Raw genomic sequence first — 21,176 nt, forward strand, 5'->3', positions numbered from 1 at the left:
CGTAGGAACGCATTACTGATTTTTTTTTTTGTTTGTTGTTTTCAAATATACTTGTGTAACTAGTCTAATGTTTTCTCCTTTTCAGATATGAAATCTTAACTCCAAATGCAATTCCCAAAGGATTTATGGATGGAAAGCAGGCTTGTGTGCTGATGGTAAGACATCCCATAAACTCTACTTGAATAGAATAAACTTTATGGGTGTGATTTGGAAATTGGAGTTGTGCATGTTAAATATCTTATACTCACAGACCAAAATTCCAAAGTCAAATGTTTTATCTGAGAGAAGGAGGGTGCAAAACCTTTGTCTTGACTTCGGAGATGGAGGCTTTTGACTAGCATGAGGTTTGATAATCCTGGGCAGAAGATCTTTCTGTTACCACTTTGAGATGCCAGCAGTATTCATATAATCAAAATGCTTATGTTACCTTTAGCACATGCTTAAAGTATGAGCTTCAACAAACTTTTTGTAATGGCTTGCTGATGAAAAATGCGAGTGAAGGCATTTCTGCAGAATTGCTTGCTTCAAAGGGAAATCTGTGGCTCTGTAGCTTGAAGGCTAGGGGAGACTGAATTGAATTCAACTGTGAGGGATTCCCTTTTCTTCTGTCTTTCTACCTTATTCCTCTTAACTATTATAAGTGTTGACAGCAAATTCTTTAAAGGACAGGAAAGTTGGTTGGAGTGCCTTTTTCTGACAAAGATTAGGCCTGGGAAAAAATAAATAGAGGGGATCAACAGATGTGATTCCTTTTGGAAAGGAAGAGGGCTATTGGGACTAGGCATATGTTCCTCACAGTATCCTTGTAGTTCTGGGTACTTGATGTGGTGGTGTATTAAACAATGCTTTCTGTCATATTTTCTGTCTCTGGTCACCTCTGTTTCATGCTGTGCTTGGTTGAGCTCCAACTCCTCTAATTGGGACAGGACTTTATTGGGAACTAGCAACTTTGGTCTGAGTGGCTCTTTGTAGGGAAGGGTTATCTTACAGGCATGACACACAAATATGTTTCGTGATTTTTCACATGAAGCAGTCTTTGCAGGAGATGAATTCTTCTCTCTCTCATTTTAGATCAAAGCATTGGAGCTGGATTCCAACCTTTACCGAATTGGACAGAGTAAAGTGTTTTTCAGAGCTGGAGTCCTTGCTCATCTTGAAGAAGAGAGAGACCTGAAGATCACAGATGTCATTATTGGCTTCCAAGCATGCTGCAGAGGCTACCTGGCTAGAAAGTAAGGACCATATTTTGTAAAGTACATTATAAACGTGTATTTCTCCCATTCAGGTATAAGTTTCTCTTCAGAAAAAGCTGACTAGAAATTATTTTTTGTCAGGAAGGCCACGATTTATTTGTCGTATATAACGTTGATGGTGGTTTAGGTTTTTCTGATCTCTGCAATGCTGGACTTCTGGCACCTGTGAGAAACTCTGTCTGTTTCTATCCCATGTACTACCAGAGCAGTAAAGTGTATTCCTCTCTATAGAAATACTATGCGCCAGGCAAAGATTTTGACAGAAGTGCTGCAACCTGCAAATGTGAAAATGAAAAGGTCTTAGTACAATACTGATCCAGGAGGTGTAGGATTTCTCTTAAGGTATTAGGTACAGTTCTAAAAATAAAAGCAGTATCAGTCAGATTGGCAGGAAAACACACCTCTGTTTCATATCTTCCTTTTTTGAAGTTAAAATGGTGAGGCTTTTCAGATTAGAAGACATTAGGGAAAAACTTAATTAAATAGGAAATTGAATAAAGGAAAGGATAACCGCTCTTACCTGAGCAGAGAAGACTAGAAAAAATAGAGAAAGTTTACTAGAAATGTTGCTGGTTTTCTAGGAGGAAACCGTCTAAAGTAAAAATTTAGAGGTATCTAAGAAAGGGCTTGGTGGAGAGAATTGTTGCTGCTGTGGGTTCCTTTGTCTGACCTCCACTTACCTTGCAGAGCCTTTGCCAAACGCCAGCAGCAATTGACAGCCATGAAAGTGCTTCAGAGGAACTGTGCTGCCTATTTGAAACTGCGGAACTGGCAATGGTGGAGGTTGTTCACCAAGGTAATATTTTTTCCCTTTGCAATTTTGACAGTTCGGTTGCAATTTCAATTTCTCAGGTTGAACCAGACCACAAAAATCACTTCCTCTACAATTGGGCTGGCTTACAACTACACCTTGATTCATTTAGGCAGAGAATATCATAGCATATTTTATAGCTACACAGTATGCCTGCATAAACCAAGTGCAAGACTATATCCAAGTAATGTTGTAGAAAAGCAGAAGTCATCTTTTAATGCTTTACACCTGAGAGGAGTAAGAGGATCACTTGCTTTGGTGGTATGACACTTCAAAGAGTCAACATGGCTAGTCAATTTAGCTAGCTAAAAATTGTTAATATGGGGATGGCTTATCTCTTTCTCCACAGTTGTAAAAGCAAAGGAAAAGCACTGAGGTCTGATCTTGATGTTAGACTTGTAGATACTTTACCTTTATAAAAATGAGCACATGAAGAAATGGTTTTTCTTCTAAATGTATGGGATTTCTTGCTTTTAGCCATGAGACTTTGCAGCTAAATGAGAGTTGAGAGCAGAGTTTAAACTTTTTACTATGAAATGGCTTCTAAGGGTTTTTGATGGGAGAGCACAGAGACAGGTGTTGTTTTATGTTTATTTTGACCTACCTGTGAATTTCCCTACTGTATGGCAACTTTTTTATTCTTCTGTTATTACTACTTAGCCCTTGAGGGTCTGGAATTTACCCATCCTTTTTCTGATGCATCCCATTCTAGAGGAAAAGTTGGGCAGGCAGAAAGTGTGTTATTGGCAGAGTAGGTGATATCTAGTCCTCTATGATCCTCCCAGTGTTCACAACAAAACAACTGGTCAGTCCTTCAAATATGACACTTATCTAAAATATTGTTTTATTCAATGGTTATCAAGTATAGATCATTTCTTTGTGTTTTCTTTGTTCCTTATGCACATCTCATTCCCTTGGTTTCCCTTTCAGGTGAAGCCCCTTCTGCAAGTAAGCAGACAGGAAGAGGAGATGATGGCCAAGGAAGAAGAACTAATAAAGGTCAAGGAGAAGCAGCTAGCTGCAGAAAATAGACTGAGTGAGATGGAGACCTTCCAGGCCCAGGTGAGTTTGCAAATCTTAATGTGTAAAAGTTATTTTCTCTGACCTGGCCAACTGCTTGGGAGCATCTCCTTTGCTTTATTGGTCAAATGGACAAGCTGCAGGATTCCAACTTGTTGAAAAATGTGACTTGGCTGCCATCTTGTTCAATTTCCCTTGCCCTTCCTCCCACCTCCGTTCCTCCAGCATTTTGTATGGTGACTGTCTATTGCCCTTCTATATAGCTGTTATGCAAAGTCTCCTTTGGCTGAGTATTATAGCGAGCTGGTTGAATTCACCCTCATCATTGATGGAACCCTTTTTGTTTGGAACACAGAAGGTGGCAGCAGGGTTGTTTTTCTGTAGGGCTGATAATTGTTTGTGTTACTTTTGTAGGGGAAAACTAGGCACTGTCCTTATTTCAAATGGTCTTGAGAAATCTGTTAAGGCTAATGTAATATGTGGTTGCAGTGCATGGTTTGTGAAGGAGAACAAACACTTAAAAGCTATGTTTTGATATTTAGCTTTTGATTAGCAGCAGGAGACTGCTGCAATGTTTAAGACTTTAACTGTGGAACACTGGAGCACATAACTTCACTTAACATGGACTGCTAAGTGCTTTGGTAAATTGGAGCTTGTTTTATTTCTGCCTTTGTGTCCAATGTAGCTAATGGCAGAGAAGATGCAGCTGCAGGAACAGTTGCAAGCAGAAACTGAACTCTGTGCTGAAGCTGAGGAGATAAGAGCCCGCCTGACAGCAAAGAAACAAGAACTGGAGGAGATATGTCATGACCTGGAAGCAAGAGTGGAGGAAGAGGAAGAACGGTGTCAACATCTGCAGGCTGAAAAGAAGAAAATGCAGCAGAACATCCAGGTAATGCCTTAGGAATGCTGCCTCTTGTCAGTAAAGAAGATAGTAAGGGTTAGGGTGGTTCTTTTGTCTCAGCTTGGAGGGAAACAGGAAAAAGAGAACAATAAAAAAAAAAAAAGGCATAGAAAAATCTATCTGTGGAAATATCAATAGAACACAGCGATCACTGGGATTCTGGTGCTGAGCCTGAGGGGTTCAGTCAGTCATCTGGCATGAGCTGTTTCGTTCTTGAAGATGATGGCCACTTGTTAAATAATTAGACAAGTCTTTGCTTAAACCAGGTGTTTTAGGAATGGTAGCATTCTTCTTTGCAAAATAGCATTGTTTATTCTGTTAGAAAACTTGTCTGTTAGAATGCAGTGTGTTGCACTAAGTCATGATAGAGGTGTCACTTCTGGAAAGTACTAATAATGTCTTGAAAGAAGGGTAAAGAAACCTTCCAAGTTCTAGTATTGTTACTGTGCTGTTACATTGATTAGTGAGCAGCACTGACAAATGCCTTGCTTTTCTGTGGGTGTTTTGAAGGAACTAGAAGAGCAGCTTGAAGAAGAGGAAAGTGCAAGGCAGAAGTTGCAACTAGAAAAAGTGACTACAGAGGCCAAATTGAAGAAACTGGAAGAAGATGTGATAGTTCTGGAAGATCAGAATCTCAAACTGGCTAAGGTAGGACTCCTGCAGCTTTTTACACAGGCTAAATATGCACAGGTGTTTCTCCTGGAGCCACTCACCAAAGGCTGACCTTTCCCATATTACGGGGAAACTTACGAATTAATTCAGTCTTGTCTTTGACAAGCCTGACCTGAATTTTTGAAATTAGCTGCTTGCCTGTATTCTTTACAAGTCAGTATTGTATGATACTTAAATAGCCTCGACTAAATAACAATCTATGAGCAAACGTTTTCTGATGACTTGATACTGTTTGGCATAGCAATATATTTCATAAACAGACTTCTCTTTCACCTTTGGAAGGGCTGTCAAAGACAGATCTTTAACTATTTAATTGAACACTACCTGTAATTGTGGAAGGATATCTTTCATTCCAAGTTTCCTTGTAGCAGGAGTAAGCACTCATGACATTGACATCTTGAAGCATAGTCAGCTCTGGAAACATCTCCTGTAATTCCAGTAACTGCTTTCACACTACCTTCTCAATTCTGCAGGAGAAGAAACTGTTGGAAGACAGAATGTCTGAATTTACAACAAACCTGACAGAGGAAGAGGAAAAGTCTAAGAGTTTAGCCAAACTCAAGAATAAGCATGAGGCCATGATCACAGACCTTGAAGGTGGTTTTCATTTGTTGGTTTGTTTTGTTTTTTTTTTTTAAAAGGCAGATCCTGCAGAGGACTTACCTGTTTAGCTTTAGGTGGTTTCTTGTAAAAATTTGTTGAACTTCAGTTTCATTTCTAGAGTTCTAGTCTGCTCCAGTTTCTGAGGGGTTAAAAATTAGTCTATAGTGTGTATGCTATTGATCAGTTTGATAGAGCTGTTCAGTGTCTGGTTGAAGGTTATGTGCCTTAAGGTTATGTGCCTTGTCAGCTGAGCCCTTGATCTAAATAAAATCCTCTCCAAAGTAGCAGGCCAATGGAGAAGAGAGGCTGGTTTTCTTTCTTCACCTGCTGTGGAAGTGTCTCCACTTCTCTACTTCCAGCAGCATCAATCTGTCAGGGTTAGTGCTGTTTCTGGTATACTGTTTGCACAAGTTCTTCAGAGTTCAAGCTAGAGGCTCTTCATCTGGAGACTGCCCAGGTTAACACAGCAGGAGCCAGGTGATTTAGTTTCGGTAAAGGGAGAGCAGACCTTGTGTTGAGCACTCATTAAGTGATGCTGATGCCTGGGCGGTGTGGGTGTTGGGAGAGACTGGCATTGTGCTGGCATTATTTACTACAGTGAAAGGAGGGAAGGAGGTTTGGCTGTGAGATGAGAAAAAGGAAAATTGCCCAGTCATGTTTTGAGGGCAAAATGCAGGGGCAGTTGCACGTATAGGTCCTGACAGAATAATGCACTCCAGCTCCAGTTTGGACAATTGTATTATTAGGAAAGAAACTATTGCTTAGCTTTATTTTCTCTGCTCATACAATGTTCTTTGAGCACGTGTTGTTCGTGTAACTTAATGTGTCCCAATCTCCATCAGAACGTCTGCGACGTGAAGAAAAGCAGAGACAAGAATTGGAAAAGACTCGTCGAAAGCTTGAAGGGGACTCCAGTGATCTGCATGACCAGATTGCTGAGCTGCAGGCTCAGATTGCAGAACTCAAAATGCAGCTGGCCAAGAAGGAAGAGGAGCTGCAGGCAGCCTTAGCTAGGTGAGAACCTGACCTGCGGGATTCAGAGACCACAGGCTGGGGGAAGTATTTCTTGTCTTGTGTCACTTTGGAATAGGGACTAAATGGAATCTGTGGCTGTTGTATTTCAGCCTGTGGATTGTTAAGATCCACGTCCTTGGCATCAGAGTTCTTTGACTGCTGCTCATTGCTACATTCTCTGTACAGAGCTAGACTGTGAATGTACTGTGCACAGCACATTTCTCACTGGAGCAGTACGATTTCAGAAGGGGTTAAAAAGTAGTGGCAACACACTGTCTGGTAGTTGCTATGTTCATCTATTCAGTAAAGTGTCCAATTTTCAATGTAAAATGGTGCTTTCTCTTCTGCTTTATTTTGTTGTCAGTCTCTTGCTGTCCCCTTCTTTAATCATCCTCTCTAAAGTACTGGGAAATAGAACTTAGAATTTGTACATGATATATGGATCAAACTTTAAATGTAATATTGTAGAGCTGACCAATACCAGCTTTTTTCTTGATTATTCTTGATAGGACAGGTGGTTTCAATTTACATGTGGTTTAAATCTGGCTCTGACCAAAACCCTATGTTGAACACAGGGTGGAAGAAGAGGCAGCTCAGAAGAACATGGCCCTGAAAAAGATCAGGGAACTCGAATCCCAGATCACTGAGCTGCAGGAAGACCTGGAGTCAGAGAGAGCATTCAGGAATAAAGCCGAAAAACAGAAGCGGGATCTGGGAGAAGAGCTGGAAGCATTGAAAACAGAGCTAGAAGATACGCTAGATTCTACAGCTGCTCAGCAAGAGCTCAGGTAACTCCAACTTGCTTACTTGGTTTTAGTTTTGACTCCTTTAATATGTGTTGCCACAAGCAGTCTCTTACCAAAGCAAGTCTTTGCCTTTATCAGGGTAGGCTGGTTAGCAGCCCCAGTGACTACAGAAGCAAGTAGTGTGCAAGCAGTAGTCAAGACTGCATTACCTCACCTGATGTAAGAAAGTTAATTTGCTCCCTAACCATAGTGTTAGTGATACCCCTGAAACATTCATACTTTTGGGCTATTACTACTTAGCCTGAAAGTAATGCTACTAGTTTGCACCTAAGAAGGGTGCAATGCTAAGTTCTAACTTGGAAAGGTGTCTTTATAGCTTGTAGGGCTAAACAGACCTTGGCATTTTTCTGCATTAGTGATGCTGTTGGTGGATATACACATCTGTTTGCTTATTTTCTTGGCATCTAAATGGAATTCGTGAATTTTGCAGGTCAAAGAGAGAACAAGAAGTAACGGTTTTGAAGAAGACCCTTGAAGATGAAGCAAAGACTCATGAGGCTCAGATCCAAGAGATGAGGCAAAAACATTCACAAGCTATTGAAGAGCTGGCAGAGCAGTTAGAACAAACCAAACGGGTATGTGGAACAGAAAACACAAGGCTAAAGCAGTCAATCTCCCTGAAATGGTGGCTGCTTTATGAGTCTTAAAGCTGCAGAAAAACATGAAGTGTTCATAATACAAGGCTTCTGATACACGTGCTCTTCTTCCCTTGGTAGATCAATTTTCACTATGAAGCATGTATGAAGTTGTTTTAAATAGTTGCATTCATTCTTTTTGCCCATCAGGCACATCAGACTGCATAGCCAAGACATTCTTTTCACTTCTAGCACTTGTTGACTTGTACAATCTTTAATTTGGAAATCTGATGGTGCAAGACTATCTCCTGTATTGTTTTCTTCTCTGTTCAGTTGTCTCCTGCTTATCAGTAATAGGCTGTTCAAATTGGTTTTTTTCTGAGTAAACAGTCTACTACTTAGCTGCTAAACATGCAACATTAGCTTGCTTGTTGGAAAAAAAAATGTACTCAGTGGAAGGATCCTGCCATATCTAAAGTCTAAGGGGTTTTGCTGTGTTTTTTTTTTTTCCTCTTCAGGTGAAAGCAAATCTTGAAAAAGCAAAACAAGCACTGGAAAGTGAGAGGGCTGAACTGTCCAATGAGGTGAAGGTTCTTCTGCAGGGCAAAGGGGATGCTGAGCACAAGCGGAAAAAAGTAGATGCTCAGCTCCAAGAACTGCAGGTGAAATTTACAGAAGGCGAAAGAGTAAAGACCGAACTGGCTGAGAGGGTTAACAAATTGCAGGTGAGTTGCATGGGTTTTCTTTAGGTTCTGATTCAGCCCAGGGCTGGAGAGAAGAGGTTGTAGGATGGTACCTCCACATAGCTAGTTCAAAAATCTTCTTCCTCCTGAGGATAAAGTTCCTACAAAAAGCAAATCCATAGTTTGCTTCCCAAGGAGTATGCAAACTCCTTCACTCTTTGCCAGGGCAGGACATTTGGATTGATGTCTGTTATCATGAGCAGCCCTGAGAATGTGAAGTTGCCATGTGAATTTTATAAGCCTTAAAGTATTAGTATGTCTGCTCCCCTTCAACATGCAGCAGTTCATACAGTACCATTGTGTAAACATGCAGCTGCTTGTGGACCTAGAGTGGCACTGACAGGCTGATGATTGTGTAACTAATTTGGAAGACAGCATCTTGAATCTTTTTAACGTGGTTGATGGTGATGAGGGGTGGCTCAAGGATGATATTGAAATTTGGGGTTTTCTCCTCCTTTCTTCAAGGGGACAACGGAGCATTGTCTTCTGCCTTCTCCTTTATGGAAGGTTGTCATTAAAAGTTGAGCACCGCCGGTATGTGCACTATCTTTTGGAGCATGAAAATGTAATTTTGAGACTCTGGATATAGTCCTGAAGCAGATAGTATAAAATCGAAGAGAGTTAGTTTAATAGAAGCTTTTAAAATTCTTGCCAGCTGTCTAAAATCTCATATAGGCCTTAAAAAAACCAAAACAACCAAAACCAGAAGACTGTTGCAACAGAGGTGATCCCAGGTAAAAATCTCTTTTTGACTTCTCGTATTTCATTCCTGGGACTTTGGAAATTATGCATTCATTCCCCTGAGAGACTACACACATGCCTTACTGTTGAGAGGTGCCTCAGTTTTCACTTTTGGGTCTCGTAGTTGCTCACCTGTTCCTGGCTTTGTTTTTGCTGATGCATTTGGTACTCTGATCTCTCCTTCAGGTTGAGCTGGACAATGTCACAGGTCTTTTGAACCAGTCTGACAGCAAATCAATCAAATTAGCAAAAGACTTCTCTGCTCTGGAATCACAGCTTCAGGATACACAGGTGAGAGCTTTGGAATCCAAGGCATCTGTGTGTGGTGCAGCCAGTGTCAGTTACAAATTCTTAAAGTGAGAAATCACTCTGGACATCATTAAATACTGGGTATGCAACACTTCAAAGGATTGGGTCTGGCTGGTTTTTGCTAAGGGGTTATATTGCGTGGTATTGAGAGCACTTCTGCAGAAACAAGCTGTTTATCTTCCTTCTGCTTCCTCAGTATGTGGAACATATGTAACTTTCCCTGTCTTACATTTACGTTTAGAGTCTTCCTCTGTCACCTTTCTGCTTGAGAGCTCTTTAATCCTAGAACTGCATTGGAATGCTAGGTTCTTGTTTGAGGTCTTCATAGTCAGTATTTGACAGGGGTTTTGTGTCTGATATCCAGTGAATTTGTAAAGTTAAACAGAAAATTTTATTTCCCAGTGGATGTTGGGAAAGTGATAGATTCAAATAATTTGGTGTTTTTTTAGGAAAAAATCATGCTTAGTCTTATACTTTGGGATAAAACAACCATTTACAGTTAATAGAGTATGACTCTTTCAGTAAAGTATGGAGTACCAAGCAAAAGGTTGGAAGGGAAAGGAAGAGCATGCCAAACCTCAGATACCAAGTAACCTTGAACAGTCATTGATGTTCTGTCTACTTATTAGTTTTTTAAAAAGCAGACTCAACGATAGTGAACAATACAGAAAAACTATGCACTAGTTTGAAGACTGGTCTTACTAGTCTCTACAGATCGTCAGCTCAAGCACTGGCAGCATAAGTCAATAAATATTGTTGGTAAATGACCAGTGTCTTACAATTCTGTTAAGACCGACGTTGTTTTTAACCATGCTAAATCATATTAGCCTGTTGTCTGTTTCTTTGATACCCGAATAGGAGAAAGTCACATAGCAGAGTACAGTCACGCTGTTGTTGGGAAAGGTTTTAATGCTTTGTGTGCTACTCAGAGGACTCCAGAAAGGACTGTGGATGGCTTGTGTAGTGAAGTAGTATACTTTAGTCATTAGAGTGTATGAGAGAATAGGATCCTTCTGAATATTTTGTTCTATACTGACTCACTGGAAGACAATTATTTAAATTCTGTCTTTGGTTGTCTTATCTGTGAAATAAGTTGCATACTTAAACTCAATTTCTAAAGTACTCATTCTGGAGAGAGTGGGTGAGGATTGTGAGCCTTTAAAGCCAAGGAGCAGTGCTGAATTCCACTGAGGTGTTTGCTTTATAGGAGCTGCTGCAGGAGGAGACTCGCCTAAAACTAAGCCTCAGCACTAAGCTGAAGCAAATGGAGGATGAGAAGAACAGTTTCAAAGAGCAACTGGAAGAAGAAGAGGAGACAAAGAGAAACCTGGAGAAGCAGATCTCTATTCTTCAGCAACAGGTACAGAGTCTACATCCCATAAACCAATGACTTTTGAGAGTAAGTGCAGGTCTGTCTTGAGGGGAGTAAAATCTAAATGCAGAATTGACTTGTAATAACAGAACCTTTCTGGGAAAGGGTGATCCTGTCGATTTGGTGAGAGATGAAATGAAGAAGTATCTGATGATAATCATATGAATTGCTTCTAGATTTCTATCCAGGAATTCCTTTGGGAATTCAGTCATATATTATTATTTGAGGGGGGAGTATATCTTCGGAAATAAACAGACTTATTCCCTCAACTTCTGGTGCCGGTAAACTACGTATAGCATTATTTGTGGCGTGGCTTCACATGCAATCTTTTCCCTCCTTCAGGCAACAGATGCAAAGAAGAAGATGGATGATGGTCTGGGCTGCCTTGAGTCAGCAGAGGAAGCCAGGAAGAAGCTGCAGAAGGACTTGGAGGGCTTGAACCAGCGTTATGAAGAGAAGACAGCTGCGTATGACAAACTGGAAAAAACGAAGACCCGCCTGCAGCAAGAGCTGGATGACCTCACTGTGGACCTGGATCATCAGCGGCAGATTGTTTCCAACCTAGAGAAGAAACAGAAGAAGTTTGATCAGGTATGACTTCAGTCACTGGGCATTCAGTAGGTGCATCTTATTATAGAATCACAGAATGGTTTGGGTTGGAAGGGACCTTAAAGTTCCAACCCTCCTGCCATGGGCAGGGACACCTTCCACTAGACCAGGTTGCTCAAAGCCCCATCCAACCTGGCCTTGTTGATAGGTCTGCTTTAAGAATACCCAAGCAATGCTGCTTGGAGAATGTATATTTATTTCTAACTAAGGCATAGCATATAGAGTGGAGAAATAAGCTTTCACAGAAGTAAATTAATTCTGTTCCATGCATAAGAAGTTTAGAGATGCTCTTTTTCCCAAAGAGATAACATTTATATCAGGACCAAGATCAAGTTCAAAGCATTGTTTGTAGATCATCTTTGAGAGAAAGTTAGAAGTAATGGGCTGGAGGCCTAGGGAATCAGAAGTTCGTTCATTTGACATCAGCGGTTATTAAAGGTGGGATGGTGTGCTTCATTCTTTGAAGCTGCATTTTCTTGGTTCCTTCTATCCATGGCAGAACACTATTAAGATGGCAGTAATGAACAGATGCATGTTTACCTTGTTAGAAAATTGTCAATAATTTCTCAGAATACTGTTGCTGTGCTCTTGTAGCTTTTGGCAGAGGAGAAGAACATCTCTGCCAAGTATGCAGAAGAAAGGGACCGTGCTGAGGCAGAAGCCCGTGAGAAGGAGACTAAGGCCCTCTCCCTGGCCAGAGCCCTGGAAGAAGCCATAGAGCAGAAAGCTGAGCTGGAACGAATCAATAAGCAGTTCCGTGCAGAGATGGAAGACCTGATGAGTTCCAAGGATGATGTTGGGAAAAGTGTAAGTATGAAGTTAAAATACCTGGGCAGGAAATGTCACCCAGGTGATACTGTTAGTTTAATACTGCAAAAAGCTTATGCTACTGTGAACACAGAGAAATGTAGTAGAGGGTACTGGACACATTGTGAGTTTGTGAATGTTATGTTTGTATTACATTAGTAAGCAGGAAAGATGGGTTGGAAAAACCTGGAAATGACCCAAACAAAGTAGTAGCAAACTGAAAATTAACTGGTGTTGTGACAGAGATGAAGGTATGATGTGAGCTTGATGTGTAAAATACAGGCACTAGCCAGGCAATGGAAGACAGTAACCCCAATATTTCAAGACAAAGAATTTTAGGATAAGCAGGAAGGAAATGAAAAAATTCAGAGGCGAAATGTATTTTCGTGAATTCTGTCAGAACCAGAGGTGTCCAGCTCTGGTAAGTCTGCAGTAGGCCAGGACTGGGCTAACAAATGCTTTTCTCTTTCTCCTCACCACCACACCTAGATGACCAGAACTAATAGGTAATTGTGATTCATACTGGCAGCTTGCAGGTATGTGAGCAGCTGGCTTTGACGGGTATCTCTGCCCTAATACAGGGGACAGATGCAGTGTTCTTGTACTCCATCTTATGTGAGTGGCTGTTCTTAGACTTGTTTGCTCTTAGGATAGGTGAAAGTGTCTGCACTCTTTGAGGAAACCTCATGTGTGGTACTGTGCTGTAGGTCCATGAGCTGGAGAAGGCTAAGCGAGCCCTGGAGCAGCAGGTGGAGGAGATGAAGACACAGCTGGAAGAGTTGGAGGATGAACTGCAGGCCACAGAGGATGCCAAACTGCGGCTAGAAGTGAACCAACAGGCCATGAAGGCACAGTTTGACCGGGACCTCCAGGGACGTGATGAACAGAATGAAGAGAAGAAGAAACAGCTGATTAGACAAGTAAGAACTGCTCTGTAAATCCTGAAAGTGTTCTGTGCACAAAGGCACTTGTGTTCAAAGATGGTTAGGCAGATAGTGCCAATCCACAGATTCTTGTTAATGGTAACTCTCCAGGCAGCTCTGCAAAGCTGTGAGAGACTTTCCCCCTTGTGTGCATGATTGTTCAAACAGCCTATGTCTATCAAAGGAACCTGTGTAGCTTTATTAGTGAGGAATGGTAGCCCTGTCCCCTGCCAGGAAGAATGAAAACAAGTCACGTGCTTGCATTTATGTATAGTTTGAAAGGGGGATGCGAAAACTGGCTGTTGGGAAACCAAGAAGCTGGAATGCTGATGCCTGTATTTCTCCATACAGGTGCGGGAGATGGAGGTGGAATTGGAAGACGAACGAAAACAGCGCTCTATGGCTGTGGCTGCCAGGAAGAAGCTAGAGATGGACCTGAAGGATTTGGAAAGCCATATAGATACTGCTAACAAGAATCGTGAAGAAGCCATCAAGCAGCTCCGCAAACTGCAGGTGAGATGCTGCAACTGTTTTAGCTGTCAGTGTAGAGCATTTACCCAGCAAAATGGAATACAAAATTTCACCTCATGAGAACCATGCATCAGTGTCAGAAGAGCAGGAGAACCTTGTAGCATTTTACTGTGAAAGATTTCTTGGCATTTCAAATACCTTTCTAACCCCATCTGCCTATTTAACTCACTGGGAGACAAGCTGTAGGGAAAGTCTACTCTAGTGCTTGCCTCATGTCGGTGGTTTTGGAAAGGATTATGGAGCTGTAAAGCTAGAGGGACTTAAATATCACTTAGGCCTTCTCCTGCCCCGAGACAGGTCTGTTATGCCTCTGTAATTCCTGCAGATATTTTGTCTGATCTGTGCTTAGGTAAAACTCCAGATTCTGCCTAGGTTGTCCATTCCACTGCTTCACTACAAAGGTTCCTGGACCCTCCCTTCCCCCTGACAAGATTTTCTTTTTTCCTGCAATTTAAGTGTTCCTGTTTGCTTCCATTACTCTTTCTCCTTCTTACTTGTGAAATGGGAAAAGGATGGTTCCTTTTCTTTCTACAGCAACCTTTTTGGTAGCTGAAGATTAATGAATCCCAGTTGCATTTTCCCTCTCCATACTTCCTGTAAGATAAACAAACCCAGTTTGGATGCTCTGAAATTCATCCTTTTTTTTGTTCTCCCTTTTCAGGCACAAATGAAGGATTACATGCGGGAACTGGAGGACACACGTACTTCCAGAGAAGAGATCTTGGCACAGGCCAAAGAAAATGAGAAGAAGTTGAAGAGCATGGAGGCAGAGATGATCCAATTGCAGGAGGTAATGGAATATGCTTGCAAGTCAAGGGTTTGTTCATTTTCTTTGGCCAAGAACTAAGTGTAGCCGTGTAAGCTGGAGTGGTTATTTCCTTTCCTTTGTACTTTTTGCTCTGCTCAGATACAAAGTCCACTTCAAAATGCAGAATTTAGCCCTTTCTTGACAGCTGAGACAGGACTGTGCAAAACAAAGGAAACTGTGGGGTGGGAGGGGAACAGACCATGACTTACAATTAAGTCTGTATCTAGCTAGAGACCATACCACCCATTACCAGTAACTACTTTTTTCTATGCTGCATTAATTGGTAGCTTCCCATTGGATCAATGACTGTCTCATTTTCATTCCAGGAACTTGCAGCCGCTGAGCGTGCCAAGCGCCAGGCCCAGCAAGAAAGAGATGAGCTGGCTGATGAGATTGCCAACAACAGTGGTAAAGGGTGAGTAATGTTCCCTGTTTAAGGGTGGAGGAGCTGGTTTGAGAAAATACTTTGCAGGCTGTTGTTCTTACGTAGACTGCAGCATGTGCTGTATCCTCTCTGCTCTTGAAAAACTGAGCTTATTTTGTAAAATTAGAAGTAGTGAGTTTTCCCCAAAGCATTAATGGCACCAACATTACTTTAATACTTCTGTGTCCTATAGAGCATTGGCCATGGAGGAAAAGAGACGCCTGGAGGCCCGGATAGCTCAGCTGGAGGAGGAGTTAGAAGAAGAACAGGGCAACACAGAGATAATCAATGATCGGCTCAAGAAGGCAAATCTTCAGGTACTTATTCAGGCTGCATGTGCCAGTAGGGGCTCTCTAGTCTGTAAATTGTCAAACTGCACTCTTGAGTAATGCCAGCTGCTGCTTTGTGCACAGTGCAGTCCCTCAAAAGTCCGTAGATGCGAGCAAGATGAAACACCTCAATACCACACTAGAGGAAAATAGGGTGGGCAGTCACGTGGGCTCATGTTAACTCACTAGTTTTGATCATTTAAATCATTGGGTACATGGAACAGTCTCCCAAGTTTATAAAAAAGGGACTGAGAGAGGGGTTTTTTTCCTGTTTTAAGGGATTATGAGAAAGATGATCTTTAGCATGCTGCTCCAACTTGGCATGGTGAACAGTGCCACAGTATGTTTGGAAAATGATGTTTCTGCCGGTTCTATGCTTCTTCAAATGGACTGACCATATGGAATTTGTTAGGCTGCTATAGAAATCATGATCTTAATCTGCCTGTTCTCTGCCATATTTTATCTGCCTGACTTTGAGAGGCAGGCTTGTTGTTTTCTTAGCTCTCCAAAGCCAAGGAGCTGGGCTGGTGCTTTTCCAAATGGCTTGTTCACTCTGGTGGATGAGAGCATAGTTCTCTACTTGGTTGACTGTCCCTGGCTTGAAAGCGGACTGAGTTCTTACCCTTTCATCTTCGAAAGTCAGTATTTTTAAGCTGCTTCTTTGTAGTGGAAGTAGACAGCAAATAAATGATAAATCAGTAAAGCACACATATTGGATCCACTTGCCTCAGGATTTTTGTAATTCACTAAGACTGATAATTACTGTGTTAAATGCCAAACCATGGCCTTCACCCCAGAGAGCATTGTACATGATTGGCAAATTTAGCCCTAAGAGGCAGTTGATAAACCTGTTATTCAAGGAATTACTCTGAAAATCAGGGTAAACTAAGATACTTTGAGAAGTGCCCTGCCTATATCCAGCTCCCTCTGCATCAGAGTTATTCCAGGTATTCAGCTCACCCTGAGGGTCCTTCTTTGCATGTCAGCATGTCTCTGAGGAATAAATCAGCCTTTCAGGCTGGAGCGCTCAATATGCTGAGTACTTGTCTCTGCAGATTGATCAGATGAATGCCGACCTGAATGCTGAGCGCAGCAACGCACAGAAGAATGAGAACGCTCGCCAGCAGATGGAGCGTCAGAACAAGGAGCTTAAGCTTAAACTGCAGGAGATGGAGAGTGCGGTAAAGTCCAAGTACAAGGCTACCATCACGGCCTTGGAAGCAAAGATAGCACAGCTGGAAGAGCAGTTGGACATGGAGACAAAGTATGTCCTAGGAGAGACTCCATCTGTTTTACAAGCCTCCACCCACTCTGGCATTTTAAGCTCTTCTGAACAAATTCTGATTTGTCCAAGTGAGGGCTTCATCCTATGTGTACTGGGTAGTACAGAAGTAAGATCTTGGCAAACCTCTCTTGTTTTTTACTGCAGCAACTTCTAGCTTCTTCCAGACTTAACCACTCCTAAAAATGCAGCTGTGATACACTTGCTGCCACTCTGTAGCTTCAAGAGGGTCATATCTGTGTAGTATCAGTGCCTTTTGGTCATTTCTGGGAAACGTTGCCTCCCATCCCCTTTTTTCTGAGTTAGGAGGACTTTTGCTCTCTTCCTTGTTTCTAACTTGCCCAAGTCAGGTCATCTTGCTGGGGACAATGGGAGATAAATTCTTGTCTGAGCATCACTGTATTTCTGTCTAGGGAGCGCCAGGCTGCCAGCAAGCAGGTGCGCCGTGCTGAGAAGAAGCTGAAAGACATCTTGCTGCAGGTGGATGATGAGAGGCGTAATGCTGAGCAATTCAAAGATCAGGTGTGTATCGTTACCTGCGGCATTGGTGAGCTTTCTGGTGGGAGGATTTCCCTTCTATGATCAAGGCATCATCTGCATGTAAGAGGGCTCTAGCATTACCTTCCTATGGATATCTCTTCTTTTCCCTCACTGTAATAATTATAAGATGACACAGGTGAAAATGTAATGCTTCTAAGGAAAAGCTTGGAGCTGTCAAGTCCTAGACAGCTCCCTTCAGAAAGGGAAGAGGGGGCTTCAGAAACTCTGCTTTTTGTTATGCTAACTACTGTGCTGTAGCTCTGGAGAAACATTGATCTCTTCTTCACCCCCTTCCATGCTCAGGCGGACAAGGCAAACATGCGCTTGAAGCAGCTGAAACGCCAGCTTGAGGAAGCAGAAGAGGAGGCCCAGCGAGCCAATGCATCCCGTAGGAAGCTCCAGCGTGAGCTGGAGGATGCCACTGAAACAGCTGATGCAATGAATAGAGAAGTCAGCTCTCTGAAGAGCAAACTCAGGTAAGGTGGAGCATTTTGTGCAATACCTTGGCAGCCAGTCCAGCATAGTCTTGCTGTAACTGCCCTCAGCAGCAGCTTCCCACAGCAAACAGCGTGGCCGGGTACTTCCCTACTTCTTTCCAGAGCCTGCCCTGTCCAAGGTCAGTGAAACCTTGTGTTCCTGATTTACTGTCTGTCCTTCCCTAGGCGCGGAGACCTGCCGTTTGTCGTGACACGTCGAATGGTCAGGAAGGGTACAGGAGAGTGCTCCGATGAGGAAGTGGACGGCAAGGCAGATGCTGGTGATGCCAAAGCTACTGAATAAGTCCTCCCATTTGGCCCAGGTTACACGTGATGGAGTGACCCATCCACCCTCCCCTCTTCCACTGGACTTTCAGCAAACCCTCTCCTCCTAAATTGACTGGGGATCTGCAGAGCAAGCCCAGCTCTGTGTATCTGGAGCCATTGGGCATCTGTGGTCCTAGTTTCCTCCTCTTTCCTAATCCTCTTTGTATTTAATGCCAAAGAGTCGGGGCTCTGAAATCTGACCAGCAGTTTGGCCTCTACAAAGGCCTGTAGAACTGTCTGTGCCATGTCTGCTGGTGAATCCTTACACAGTTTGGAGGGAGTGGGGTTAGGGAAAGATTATTTTCTCTGTAAATCTCCTTTTGTCTTCAATTCTAGCTGCAGGGAAGCTCCTTCCTGTATTCTTGCCCCTCTCTCTTTGTTTGCTTTTGGCAATCATGTTCAGTGACCTCAGACTTCTGCCTCTTTCAATCTGCCCACCCACAAGGTTTGGGAGCAGTTTCAGGAAAAACGGTGTGCTTTGGCCATGGCAATTTGCCCTTTCTTCTTTTGCATGTTTCCAGGGAGGGGTGAAGTGGGAAGCTCCTCTCAGGACCAGTTACCTGGAGGACTTGCCAAAGTTGTCTTTTTTTTTCTTTTTTCCTCTTATTCTTACTGTCTGGACAGATCTCTGAAGTGCAATGATGTCCTGTTAGTGTCTCTGCCTCTGAGCGGTTTCATCTAAGGTAGTGTGGACCAGTAGTTAATGACAGGCTGGGGAAGCAGAGCAATGTCCTTGTGCTTGTCTGAGAATCTCTGGGGGACCAAATATATTTAATGGTAATAGACAGAATCTAGGGGAATTTAATAGGGTAATGGGCAGAGGGGGGGTATAACAGAAGGGAAATCCCTCTTTTATTGACATGTCCAAGCCTCTTGCACCTGCTCTGTAACCAGGGGTTGGGATTAGTTATTGTGCACCATTGACTAAGAGTATATCAAAAACCCTTTAATCTGCACAGATATATGTAAGGCCTTTGTATTTCTCGTAATAAGTAATTAAGAAAAAAATAAAGGTCTTTATCACTGCCTTTCTATTGGGACCATGGTTATATATAGATAGTCTTTACTTTTCTACACCATACACTGGTTGCTGGATTTACCTGTATTCTTAACCATATTGTATATGCTGCATTTAGACCTACTTATGAGCAAAGTAAAAATAATTAAATATGAAGCACCATACTGTATGCCTGAAGCGCTCTAAATGCAGGAGCCTCATGTCCCAATTGCTGTCACAAAAAAAATTAATTTTTTTTTTATATAATAAAAGTGCCTTAGCATATGCCTCAGCTGTGTGTCACCACTACAGTCAGTAATGGTTTACTGGTGCTCCACTGATGTTACCAATAAAGGTTATCCATGTGCTGCAGTCCATGTGCGTGTGTTGCCATTCCCTCCTTCCCTCGGTGCAGTGAAGACCGTACGTGTCTTCTCTAAAGGTAGCTCCTGTGGTGTCAGAGCATCAGCCGTTCCTGTCAGCAGCGCTGCAGACCCCCCCGATGTGGGGTGACTCTGTAGCTGAAATTGAGTGTTACAGTACCCTTGGTGTATCACCGGGGTGGCTGGCCATGGCCAACACTGGGGATTTTGGAGGAAGATAATGTACCTTGTTTGTGTGCTTTCAGAGAGTTACCTATTCAAAACATGAGGCTGGGAATTTGAGCCGAGCTAGTTCTCTTCTTGGCCCGAAGATGGTATTTTCAAGTCTGTAACTAACTGTGCAAACAAACTGTCTTTGCTTTTATTTCCAGTCTCTGGAGTCACTGGAAGGTAAGGTTAGTGGAGGAGGTGATAGATATGTCTAGCAATAGATTGGCAAAACTTGCCTTTTACTCATCTTCCAACTTGTTCCCAGGAAACCTACTTTTCATTACATTTTTGCTAGAAATTGAGTAAGGAAGTTGTGGTTGTATTCGTCTCTTGGTCTGTGGCCCCTTAAGCTGCCCCAGGTGCTCCTGTGTTCTGGTGCTACAGCCATGGCATACAAAGCTAGAGTGTGACACCAGCACCTGATAACTGTACCCTCATCCCTGGCATCCCAGGTTGGCAGAGTTTAAACCTGCTTCTGAGTTAGAAGTTGCAGTTGGGGCTGGGTCAGACCCTGGGTAGCAGCGACAGGGCAGGAGGTGCTGGGGTTCACCCTGAGGGGCTATGTGCAGCTGGCAAGTGCTGCAGCAAGGCCAGTGCTGGCAAACAGGGATCAGGGAGGGTGCAGCTTGCAGTTAAGCCCCTCTCAGGGGAGCACACGTGTCTACCCAAAGGGTGGGATTTCTGTCTAAGCAAATGTTGAAAGCGGAACAAGTCTTCTCATTAAGAAACAAGTGTAGGTAGAAGTTAAAAAAAAAAAAGGCGGGGGGGGTGCAGGGATGTGCAGAAGGAGGAAGCATGAAGAATTGCCATACACTGCGGTGCGAGTGGCTGTACTCACGTTAAGGGGTCAGTGGGAGCATGAACAACTTTTGATGTTATGTTACACAGGCTGCAGCTTTTGAAAGCCTGGACAGGGATTAATGCATGAAGGGATGGAGGCGCATTGGTGCCTGGAATACAGGCACTGCTGTGCTGATGTCAAACAGGACTGGGGTTGCTCTTGTCTGGGAGTTTACTGGTTTGGATACTTAGATATTTTTCCAAAGCATTTTGCAGAAACGCATAGGGTATCTTTGTGAACAGTATGCACTTTAAATACATTAAAATTGCTTTCCTATCATAGGATCATCCTGAAATAACACCAGCTAGCCAAGCACTGCTGTGATACAGAACAGAACTGCCGTAACACTGGTGTGCTGACCCTTTTTAGCTCAGGCTGCTCTTTGTGCCCTTTGCATTGCTGTGTGTGAGCTGAGGTGCAGCTTGGATACAGCTCTGTCCTCTGCAAGATGGAAAGAGACTTGTGTCTTTTTTTCCACTGGCACAGTACTTTCCTTCAACTTTCCACCTCCCCATGGAAGGGCCAAAATTAGTTTCCCACAACTTTTTCCACTTTGCAGAGTGTAACCTTGAGCTAGCAAGTTCTCGTGCCTCCAGGCTAGTTGCTCTTCTATGGATCTCCAGAGCTGCTAAATGCCTTGCACAGGTTTCCCTGTGATTTCAGGGATGGTCTGAGTAGGTGAGTGGTTACAAATGCTGTAATGATCAAGAGTGGCCAGGAGATGGGCCCTGCAAGAGAGTTGTTCCTGGAAGTTGGTGCTGGAGCTCTGTCAGTTCCCTGCAAGATCCAACCTTGGAGCTGATTCCATCAGAAGGGCCTGAATGAGAGGGGGCATGTAGATATGGTTTCAAAAGATGCAAGAGCCA

The 21,176-nt window shown here is 42.9% G+C and overlaps 1 protein-coding gene across 1 annotated transcript in view; it reads left to right on the forward strand.

The window, feature by feature from the left end:
- MYH9 (myosin heavy chain 9) overlaps positions 1-19,248 on the forward strand; it is a 74,199-nt gene extending 54,951 nt beyond the window's left edge. The window contains exons 18-41 of the mRNA XM_074871275.1: positions 86-155; positions 1,072-1,232; positions 1,941-2,049; positions 2,995-3,126; positions 3,770-3,976; positions 4,499-4,636; positions 5,134-5,257; positions 6,106-6,277; positions 6,853-7,065; positions 7,514-7,658; positions 8,177-8,383; positions 9,329-9,433; positions 10,659-10,811; positions 11,166-11,414; positions 12,027-12,239; positions 12,947-13,159; positions 13,514-13,675; positions 14,355-14,483; positions 14,828-14,916; positions 15,119-15,242; positions 16,310-16,518; positions 16,950-17,058; positions 17,380-17,552; positions 17,739-19,248. Coding sequence (XP_074727376.1) covers positions 86-155; positions 1,072-1,232; positions 1,941-2,049; positions 2,995-3,126; positions 3,770-3,976; positions 4,499-4,636; positions 5,134-5,257; positions 6,106-6,277; positions 6,853-7,065; positions 7,514-7,658; positions 8,177-8,383; positions 9,329-9,433; positions 10,659-10,811; positions 11,166-11,414; positions 12,027-12,239; positions 12,947-13,159; positions 13,514-13,675; positions 14,355-14,483; positions 14,828-14,916; positions 15,119-15,242; positions 16,310-16,518; positions 16,950-17,058; positions 17,380-17,552; positions 17,739-17,856 — 3,724 coding nt within the window. The 3' untranslated portion in view covers positions 17,857-19,248. The remainder of the gene's footprint in view (positions 1-85; positions 156-1,071; positions 1,233-1,940; positions 2,050-2,994; positions 3,127-3,769; positions 3,977-4,498; positions 4,637-5,133; positions 5,258-6,105; positions 6,278-6,852; positions 7,066-7,513; positions 7,659-8,176; positions 8,384-9,328; positions 9,434-10,658; positions 10,812-11,165; positions 11,415-12,026; positions 12,240-12,946; positions 13,160-13,513; positions 13,676-14,354; positions 14,484-14,827; positions 14,917-15,118; positions 15,243-16,309; positions 16,519-16,949; positions 17,059-17,379; positions 17,553-17,738) is intronic.
- The last annotated feature ends 1,928 nt before the right edge of the window (positions 19,249-21,176 follow it).

The sequence above is a fragment of the Strix uralensis genome, chromosome 5 (genome assembly GCF_047716275.1).
Source record: "Strix uralensis isolate ZFMK-TIS-50842 chromosome 5, bStrUra1, whole genome shotgun sequence".
NCBI lineage: Eukaryota > Metazoa > Chordata > Aves > Strigiformes > Strigidae > Strix > Strix uralensis.